The sequence below is a fragment of the Emiliania huxleyi genome (genome assembly GCF_000372725.1).
Source record: "Emiliania huxleyi CCMP1516 chromosome Unknown EMIHUscaffold_184, whole genome shotgun sequence".
NCBI lineage: Eukaryota > Haptophyta > Isochrysidales > Noelaerhabdaceae > Emiliania > Emiliania huxleyi.
Window position 1 is genome coordinate 147,184 of NW_005200746.1, and position 10,644 is coordinate 157,827.

Consider the following 10,644-nt stretch of genomic DNA (forward strand, 5'->3'; position numbering starts at 1 on the left):
ACCCTTGCCGATGGCTCTCCCGCACCGTCCCCTCCCCTGCACCCTTCCCTGCACCCTTCCCTGCACCCTTCCCTGCACCCTTCCTGCAGGCGTGCAGCTCTGCTGCGGGAACCTTCCTGGACAGTTCTTGGACCCTTCCTAGACCGCTGCTCGAGGCGACTACGTAGGCGCGCAGCCGTCGCGCGGGAAGCAAAGCGCCTCTTCCCGCTCTTTGCGCCGCTCCGTCGCGCGCTCGCGGCACTTTGCAGCACGCGACAGCGGTGCCGCCCACGGCATTGTCTCTTGACTGGTCGGAGAGGCTTGCTTTAGGCCCACTTCAACACCACCGCCGACCGCGTCATCTTTGGGGGCGACGACGGGGTCTGGGAGCCTAGCTGCTGCATGGACTTGCGTGCGCACTCTGGCCACGAGGGACACCAAGAGGGCTTTCCTGGACCTTTCCTCGACCTTTCCTCCACCTTGCCCAGACCTTTCCTAGACCTTTCCTAGACCTTTCCTAGACCTAGAACACCGCTAGAACACCCGTGGCAGGCCAGAGCAGATCAGAGACACTCCGAGTACGCAACACACTCCGAGTGCGCAACACGACCCCGTCTCCCCCCCCTCCCCCTCCCCTTCACCTCCCCGCAACTCATGCACTAGGGCTGGGAGCGGCTCGGCGCGCCGTCGGTCCAGGTCTACTTGCCGAACATGCTCTGGCACACGGTGCACAACAGGCGCACCGACGCCGTTCGTGGAGATCGATGACCCGTAGTCGTGATCCGTCTGAGTCAGTACACCACACACAGCAGGCATGGCGGCGTGAGGCTGTGAGCAAGCGTGAATAGGCACACCGACGCAGTCTACGTGCGCCACTTGCGCCGCTACCTCGGCGGCCAGCGTTTCGACGAGCTGCGCTGCTCTGCCGCCACCGCCACCTCCTTCCTGCTGCCGCTGGTCGCCCCGGCCGGTGCGGAGAGAAACTCCCGAGACACCTCCAAGACACCTCCGAGACACCTCCGAGGCACTCCCGAGACGTTTCCGAGACACCTCCGAGGCACTTCCCGCACACCGCGTCGCATCCGCGCCCACGTCTCTCGTGCCGGCTCCACACCTCGCTTCCCACATGCCGTACCCGCGCTGTCGGCCAGATGCCCCTCTGCCCACTCTGCCCACTCCCCCACTCGTTTTGCGCTGCCTGCCCGTGCCCCGCCCTCTGCACCCCCCCCACACGCACCCCCCCACACCCAAACACACTCATTCCCTTGTCAGGCGCCGGGCTGCTCTACTATGACGCGCCTCGCGGGCAGATCTCCGAGAACGAGCACCGGTACACAGTGGGGACGCTGCACGCCTTTGCGGTCTGGACCCCCCACTCGATCCGCCCATGGCCGTACCGCGAGTGGGCCGCGGGCGAGGCGCGCGTCACCGTGCAGACGTTTGGGATACGGTGTGGCGAGTGGTGGGTCATGTACCACTGAAACCCATATTCACAGACCTTTTGTTGTGCGGAAGGAGAGAATCCGCTCTCCTATTGCTAGAGGATTCTTGGAACTTTGGATGCATATCGGCAAGCCCAAATAACGAGCTTGAGAGGCTGTCCCCTGGTGCGTGAGCTAATCCTGAGCAACAAAATATAAGCGACTGTACGGCTTTACCACGGAGCACAGAACGCAGCAGACAGGACGGCGGCAACGGCGGACATGGCAGAGACGAGTGTGAGACCAAGGGCGGCGGGCATGGAGGGCGGTAGCGACGGGGATGGTGACGGTGACGGTGGCGAGGGAGAGGAAGGGGGTCCATTAACACCAGACAGCGAGAGGGGCAGGGAGGAAAGGGGGAGAGAGGAAGCCAACGGCGATGCCACCAGCAGCAGGGGACACGATGAACAGGTAGACAACGGCCAAGACGATGGCGAGGACGAGGAGACACGGGACGATGGCAGGCGAGACGAGGAGGACGGAGGCGAGGGCAGAGGCAGCGCCGCAGTCGACGGAGGCGACAACGATGGAGATGGAAAGGGAGCGGCGACATGCGCAGAGGATGAGGATATAAACTGGGACGACGCAGCGGAGGGGATAGGCGAGGGAATCGAGGGGCCGGAGGGCTTTCGCGACAGCGACGATGACGACGAAGGCAGGGGAGGAGACGGAGGGGCGACACGCAGGAGGAGCGAAATCGCGAACGGCCCGAGCAGAGAGGGCGACGGCAGGGCACGAGGGGGCAACGGAAACGCTACCAATGACGCGAACCGAGGCACGGGCGACGGTGGGGTCGGGGACGGGGAGGGCGACAGCGACGTCGAGGTTGACGCAACGGTATCGAGAGCGCCACCCAAAAGGAGGCGGACAGCCATGGAGGTCACCGAATAGGGCGAACGGCGCGATACGAAAAGGCCCAGGGCGAGGCGGATGGAGAAAGAAGTGCCGAGGAGGCCATGGTGGAGGGGAGGGACGGGAGGACGAAAGAAGGGCGAGGAGGACGAGCGGCCCGCACAGACCGCGAGCAGACAGCGCCTGCTGGCCATCTCGAGACATTCGCAAAGAACGCTAGCTACGTGGGAGGGCTTCGTGAAGGATGGATTGAAAAACATTCGAACAAAGAAGAGGCGACGGGAGGAACCGGCGGAGGATGCAGTGACGTGACCCCCTCCCCCCCCCCTCACACACACACACACGCACACACACACACGCACGCACACACACACACACACACACACACACACACACACACACACACACACACACACACACACACACACACACACACACACACACACACACACACACACACACACACACACACACACACACACACACACGCCGCTCACCCACGCGCACTGGGCCTTGCACTTTAAATGCCGTGGGGCTCCTGTCGTCAGACGTGGAGACGCGAGGGTTGCCCCCCCTTGCCCCACCACCTCGTGTGTGTGGAGAAGTTTACCTTACCTTACCTACCTTACCGCGCGGCGCGCGCCGCAATGACACGCCAGCGAGAAGTGCGAGACTCAGAGCCAGTGACAGCAGCGACGCACAACAACTGCAGAACGAGTTCTTTCCGACGCTACACGTCCTTGGCGCTGCCAAGGCGGCAAGGCCGGCAGCACGTCCACTGCACGAATCGCTTGACCAGCACGGTCGTGCATGCGGCTGTCTTCTCGATGATGATGTGGACATTTGTCAAAACGGGAAGGAGCTCAATATCTGTTCCAGCGAGGCCCCTAGTACGAGCGGAGCAAGCAAGTGAAGACGTTTTTTTCTTTTGAGCTTGCCTTCGTAAGGGACGGGACACAGCACACACACACAATACACACCGCACCGCACCCTGCACCCCGCGCCCGCCCCCCCCACCGCCCCGTCTAGGTTGGAAAGAGACGAGGAGATGGAACAGCCCGAGGAAAAAAGAAAGAAAGAAAGAAAACAGACAACCCAAACGAGGGGACACGGATTGAAGATCCCTCACACCAAGATCGTGCAGGGCGGGGACACATGTCCCTAAATCCCATCTCGTCTCAGAGTTTGCCCGTTTTATTTATTTATTAGACAACCCAAACGAGGGATGGGGGAGGAGGACAGGGTAAAAAGAAAGAAAGAAAGAAAACAGACACGCCAAACGAGGGATGGGAGACGAGGACAGGGTCCCCACCTGCACGAGCAGGATTTTGGAAGAACGATCAGGGGGCAGAGGATGCAGTGACGTGACACACACACACACACACACACACACACACACATACACACACACACACACACACACACACACACACACACACACACACACACACACACACACACACACACACACACACACACACACACACACACACACACACACACACACACACACACACACACACACACACACACACACACACACACACACACACACCGCTCACCCACGCGCACCGGGCCTTGCACTTTAAATGCCGTGGGGCTCCTGTCGTTAGACGTGGAGACGCGAGGGTTGCCCCCCCTTGCCCCACCACCTCGTGTGTGTGGAGAAGTTTACCTTCTCACTGTTCGAGGTTTTGAACGGCTGAACGACCGAGATATTCAGATCCGTGCGCAGAAGTCCCTTTCAAATACCCCAAAAATCAGTCACCAGCCTCCGGCGGGGCCCCCCGCTACCATCCAAACCCGAGTACCGGTCTACTTATCATATAGATAGAGGCTCAAGTGTGACATAAGTCCCGACACACAACACATACGACATACACATACACAAAGCAACTCTAACGACACACAAGGGGGCACCGGGTGGAGCGGCGGCGGCGGTGGCAGCAGCACGCGCGGGCGGACGGATTCGGACGGGGCGGAGCAGCGACCGCCTGGGGCTGGGCGGCCGACTGGGTCCAGCCCTGGGTGGCGCAAGATCTGACGTTCTGTGACAATCGTCAGATCCGTGTTTTTCTCGTTGTTTTGTCGCTCGCTCCGCTCGCCACCTCACGCTCCGTAGTCCGGCCATGGCCAGTACCCCGCGTCTCAGTGAGACGCGTGGTACCATCCAACTCCGGTCGAAGGGCTCGAATGCGCTCAGCCTCAAGAGGAACAAAACCACGCAAATTCTGCACGCCTCGCTGCGCCGCTGGCTTGACTGAATCAGGCAGCAGGCTGCTGCTGCTGCTGCCACAGCAGCAGTCTGCTGCGGCCCTAATACACAAGTTAATGACTAGCAGCACTGCCGGGGGCATACGAGCCGCCACAGCCGGTGTGCGGCCGTGCACTGCCACCTGCCTGCGGCTACGCACAATGTGCGCTCGCATTGGATGAGCCCTGCTGATGGACCTGCGTCGCCTAGCTGCACGAGAGCAATGCCGCAGGCGGTGGCCGTGGCATACACTGCGAGCACACTCGGTGCAGCTGCGAGGTGCACAGCAAGAGCACGTCGTTCCTGCCTCTGATGCCACTCTCGCGGCTTGTAGCGCGTCACTCGCGCATGCTCTCCAGGAGCTATGGCGGGCGCGTGTGTGGGGCTGTAGCCTGTGTTTGGCCGGTTCTGACCCGTTTACTATCAGTATCATGCCCGGGCCACAAAAAATCGCACACGGGTAGCGGCTCAGGGGCCCAGTAAGTCGCGGAATCGCCAAATGTCACAACCTGCGCCACCCAGGGCTGGACCTAGTCGGCCGCTGCTCTGTCTGCCAGAGCGCGCCGTCTGCCTGCGCAGCTCGAGCGCGGTCAGGTGCGGGGACACGTGGCGGCGCGGGGAAACGCGGCGGCGGTGGCGGCGGCGGCGGCGGGAGCAGCGGCACGCGCGGGCGGACGGATTCGGACGGGGCGGAGCAGCGACCGCCTGGGCGGCCGCTGCTCTGTCTGCCAGAGCGCGCCGTCTGCGCAGCGCCGTCAGGTGCACAGGGAAGCGTGGCGGCGCGGGGACGCGCGGCGGCGGTGGCGAGCAGGCGAGCGGCGCGAGGCCACTTCTTCAGTCTGGGAACTGAAGGGTGGCCACCCTCCTCGTCGAGGTGTGCGCCAAACCACTTCGGCGGCGCGCGCTCCCCTGTGCGTCTGTGTCACCCTCCAGGCCCTCACGCCCCCCCGGCATGTCCACCGGCAAGGAGGCTTCCGTGCCGAGTGACGCGGCGGCCACGGACAGACTCAACGGCAGCGTCGGCGCCGCTGCCAAGCGGCCGCGCGACAGCGAGCGTAGTCACCACTTGAGTGGGACGGTCGAGGCACACGACGGAGCCATCGCGAGCGGCCTTCTACACCGCCCGCCGCCGGCGCAGGCGCGGAGCGCTACCTAGGTACGGCGGACCTGAGAAACAGCGTGCTACTGTGTTGAGTGCGGGAGGCGCGCCTGACTCAGTAAGAGCAGCGATTGCTTTAAGCTGACACCGCTCTAAATGGCGTGAGCGGCGTATCACTAAACGCGACGCCGCTCTGACTACTCGGAGCAGTGACGACCCACCCACACGCTGCTCAACCCCAGGGGCGGGGCTCGCCACGCCGCGCCGCGCGCCACGAGCGATCGTGGATCCGCCGTCGGCGTCAGGTGGCATCGCCGTCCCGGCGTCCCAGAGCAGCGTCTATTCAGGGCGACGCCGCTCACGTCATTTAGAGCGGTGTCAGCTTAAAGCAATCGCTGCTCTGACCATCTAGAGCGGTGTTCACTCAGCAAAGTCCCGCTCTGAAGAGGAGGGGCGGAGGAGAGCGCGACTGAGGGAGGCGAAAGCAGCCTCTCCGCGGAAATTGACCGCTCCCGCTATGTTGAGCGGTGTTGCACTGACTTGACTCCGCTCGAACGTGCTCGGTCGGTGTTTTTCTGAGCAAGAGTCCGCTCTGAAAATTGCAGAGCGGAGTCTTGTTAGGCAAACGCTGCTCTGTGTTGTGCAGAGTGGGGTTTGAGCTTGACGAATGCTGCTCTAGTACCTGCGAGCGGGGTTACTGAGATATAACGCCTCTCTGTATGTATGTATGTAGTAAGGTGAAGAACAGTCAGGCTCGGACTGGACACCAACGCGGTATGGGTGGACGCAAGACAGATGATGACGACACGCACGAGCGACACACAGACACAAACAAGCTCACAAGACACACAGCCAGCGGGCTGCCACACATCCTGAGTGGGCGTACACATCACTCAGGCCACGTCCCCCCTGTCGCCCCCCCCAGCACTCCAAGGTGCCAAGAGACAAACAACAGCACAACAACACAGACAGGCGACAGGGGCGAACGTGTGAGACTAGAGCAGGCTTGCTCCGCCTCTAGCAATCTCGTCGCCGGCCGCAAGGCACGGACGAGACCGTGTGTGGGGTCTTGTGAGGTGTCTATGGACGCCCTCCTCACAGGCTATTGGCCAGCCGCTAGCCCTAACTCGCACTCATGGGTGACGACAGTTCATTGGATGAGTGGTTGCAAGCAGAGGCGCGTGTGCTGAATCTAGATCGCACGCCGTGGCATATGACTTGGGTAGGCGTGCGACCGCAGCGCGCCCGCCGAAGGCTCGACCGGGCGCGCGTGTCAGCCAGAACTTTGCCAGTAGAGCGATCCTGGTCTTTCCGAAGACGAGCCCCGCGCCACAGGTGCCAGCCGTGCCTCCGCGGGAGCCGCCTCTCGAGCCGCGTCCCGCCGGCACTGTCCTTGAGTGCGACCCGCCTTGGTTGGCGACACGCACTCGACGAGGGCAGTCCAGCCGACGGGAACGTGTCGCGCGCCGGCGACGAATGCGGCGGGGTGGGTGTGGGTACCGAGCGCCGCTTCGACGAAGCGAGGTTGGCAGGCGCCCCTCACGAGTCCGTTCAGACATGCCACACGCCCCTCGCAAGCGAGGTTAGTAGGCGCCCCTGGCGAGACCCGCAAGAGATGCCCCACCCCCCTCGTACCTATACTCCACCAATGAGAAGGTGAAGAGATCTTATCGGCCAGCGGGCAGGGCAGGCGGGCGGGCGGGCGGGCGGGGTCGGGGGAGACTATTCCTAGCGGGGTATCCCCTCCCGACCCACCTTCCGAACGGCCTACACCCTATCCAGGCTCCGAACATAGTTGGTTTACGGGTCAGTCGGGGGACCCACTAGGGGGCGGCCCCTCACACGACTGCCCAGTGGGCCCAGGGATGGCGGTGGCGAGTCACTCCGGAGCAGAATAGAGGTGCGCACGAGGCAGGTGGCATAGCACTGCCCACCCCCTTCCACCCCCCCTCGCCCTTCGCAGCCTCTCCCCCCTTCCCCTTCCCACTGCGCTCTGTTGGTTCCTCTGTCCATCTACAGCGTGGGTGGTGGTACACTGCACTGAGTCGAGACAGCTCCGCCACGCCGCCCGCGCCTTCGTCCGCCCCTGGAATACTTACAAATACCCGAAGCGGAATACAATACGCAATTACTTAATTACTTAATGAATTAGGTCAGGACGTGGAATACAATACGCGAGGTCAACTCATATTACTTGAACTCATATCAGGAGCTCGGCAGCAGCGCCGACAGCGGCCCCGCGCCGCGTCGGCGGCGGTCTGAGCGAGGCAGCCTGTACTCCTCAACCTCCTTGGCACTCCCCCGACGAGCGGCGCGCTATGCGGGCCCGCCGCGGGCGACGCGGGCGGCGAGCCGACGTGCGTGCCGCAGTCATAGGCAGCGCTGGCGAAGCGAGGAGGTCGCCGCAGGCCCCCGGATGCGGTCGCAGCGAGAGAAGCGAGACAGCAGATGCTGTCGGAAGGGTGAGGAGCAGCCTGCCGTCGAGCGGCGCGCCGCACAAGCCCGCCGTCGGCGGCCCGGTTCGAGAGCAGGTAGTCGTGGTAGTATTGAGCGCGCAATCGCGCCCGAGCCCTGGCCCTGTAGACCCTCCCAGAAAGTTGGCGATGCTGTACAGCATGCCCAGAGCATACCGGACAGGCTCCCGTCGAGCGACGAGCTATGCTGGCTCGCCGCCGGCGGCGAGCTCGAAGACCCGCGCCGAGCCTCGCCGAGCCTGGCGGGCCCACCCACACGCCCGCGGCCGCAGGCAAGCAAGGCGAGCTTGCTGGCGTCTTTGCCAAGCGCCAGCATGCCAAAAGACACCTCGCAGCCCGCGAGACGTGCCGAGACCGATACGCCCCGGCGCCGCGCGAGCGTCCGGTGGGCTCCCGCACCTAGCGCGCGGCCGCCGCGCGCATTCGCGGCGGCAGCGGCCGGGGGCGGAGCGCGTACATAGACAGTTGTTATGGCGCGGATTTTGTGTGCAGGCGTCTAGCATTCCCCCGCGGTCGACTCTGTCTCTGAGAGCCGAGAGCGGCGTTGAGCGTTTTACTTTTGGCCCTCAGCCGCCAGTGCGAGCGGCAGCCTCCATCCCTCCCTCACCATCCCGCCGTTTACACGTTCCTGGCCGAGGTGGAGGCACAATCATGACCGCTGACGTCAGCGTGGTGCTACCGTGTGCGTACGAGTACGAGTACGCCGCGCGGACAGTCAGGTCCGTGTCGGCGGCGACGCCGCCCGAAATCTTGCGCGAGATAGTCGTGGTCGACGACGGCAGCACGCCTCCGCTTCGCATCCCCGAGCCGGCGCGGTGGAAGGCCTTCGTGGTTCGCCTCGAGAAGACGGGCGGCCTCATTCGCGCCCGGATCGCCGGCGCTGCGGCGGCGACGGGCGCCGTCATCGTCTTCTTTGACTGCCACGTCAGGCCGATGGACGGGTACTGGCGCGGGCTACTCGCGCCGATCGAGGCAGACTACCGCGTCGCCACTGTCCCGACCGTCACCAGGCTGGATGCGGCGACGTGGCAGCCCGTCGGCAGCCCCACGAGAGGAGGCGCAAAGTGCTACCTCACCTTTGACACCGACTTCAAGTGGACGTTCGACGCGACGGACGACGTGCCCATCATGAGCGGCGGGCTGGTCGCCATCAGTCGCCGCTGGTGGAACGAGACGGGCGGCTACGACAGCTCAATGCTCGGGTGGGGCGGCGAAAACATCGACCTCTCCCTGCGCATCTGGCGCTGCGGCGGAGCCATCAAGGCCGCCAAGGAGTCGTACGTCGCGCACATGTACCGGGAGCCGGGCAAGCCCAAGACGGCGGCCCGCTTCCGCGTGCCGAAGGGTGCGCCGACGCGGAACCGCGCCACGTCCGCCCGCGCGCACTTTGGGCGGCTGTGGGCCAAGACGGCGGCGTTCCCGCTCTTTGAAGCGCACCGTCTCGCGCCACCCGACACGTCAAACATCGAGCGGTGGGCAGGATACGGGACACGTCCACATGAACACGCCCACGACACGCCCACGAACACGCCCACGACACGCCCACGACACGCCCACGACACGCCCACGACACGCCCACTTGTATGCCTTCCGACAGCATGTCCCGGAAGCTTCCTGACATGTCCGGAGCCCTCCTCTAGGGCGCTGGCGTCGCTGCGCTGCCAATCCTTCGAGTGGTCTCCACCATCTCCCCGCATCTCCCCACCTCTCCCCCCCTCTCCCCACCTCTCCGGCGTGCACTACAGGTGCCTGCGCAGCTTCGCGTACATCTACCCACAAAAAAGAAATCGCGCTGCGAAAAAAAGAAACCGTGCACCACAGGTACCTGCGCCGCTTCGCGTACATCTACCGCGACGCGGGCGTGCTGCCCGGCTCCATCTTCCAGCTCGAGGGCGGCGGCCGCACATGCCTGTCTTCGACGACGGCCGAGCCGGTGATTCCGCGACACGCCCACGACACGTCCACGACACGTCCACGACACGCCCACGACACGTCCATGTCACGTCCACGACACGCCCACGACACGCCCACGACACGCCCACGACACGCCCGCGACACGCCCACGACACGCCCGCGACTCGGCCATCTCTCGCCCACGACCGTCCCTGCTTGATGGCCTCAGGTCCGTGGGATGGGGCAGGCCTACCCGGAGGCACTACGGGCGCTCCCCTGCAATGCGACTGACCCGCGGCAGTGGTGGCACGAGTCGAACCGCAACGAGACGGGCCGCTGCTGCTCTGGGCTGCGCCTCTGGAATGCGGGTGAAGCCAGCAAACGCAAGCCCTCCAGACGCGCAACCTCGGCGCAATCTCGACCGCATCTCGATCGCATCACCCTCTCGCCCGCCGCCAGCCGTGGGCACATTCTCTTCCCCTCTCTTCCCTCCCACCAGCCCACCCCCTCCGCACCCACTGCCAGCATACTCGCCCGGCACCTGTTCACGGCTAGAGGTGTGAAGAGACGCTGTTCACACCACCCAGGGAGTGCAGCATACTCGCCCGCCGA

At 64.0% G+C, this 10,644-nt stretch overlaps 2 protein-coding genes across 2 annotated transcripts in view; one reads left to right on the forward strand and one right to left on the reverse strand.

Annotated features, from left to right (window-relative positions):
* The window catches only part of EMIHUDRAFT_456535 (hypothetical protein), a gene marked incomplete at its 5' end in the record, with an annotated part of 2,996 nt that extends 1,436 nt beyond the window's left edge, over positions 1-1,560 (forward strand). The window contains 5 exons of the mRNA XM_005782923.1: positions 90-237; positions 310-360; positions 643-716; positions 828-949; positions 1,252-1,560. Of these exons, the coding sequence (XP_005782980.1) occupies positions 90-237; positions 310-360; positions 643-716; positions 828-949; positions 1,252-1,460 (604 nt within the window). The 3' untranslated portion in view covers positions 1,461-1,560. The remainder of the gene's footprint in view (positions 1-89; positions 238-309; positions 361-642; positions 717-827; positions 950-1,251) is intronic.
* A 221-nt stretch (positions 1,561-1,781) lies between these two features.
* EMIHUDRAFT_232722 (hypothetical protein) lies at positions 1,782-2,516 on the reverse strand (the record flags this gene model as incomplete). The annotated part of the gene is made up of 1 exon (XM_005782924.1): positions 1,782-2,516. The coding sequence occupies one exon, from the start codon at positions 2,514-2,516 to the stop codon at positions 1,782-1,784; it is 735 nt and encodes a 244-aa protein (XP_005782981.1).
* Between the last annotated feature and the right edge of the window lie 8,128 nt (positions 2,517-10,644).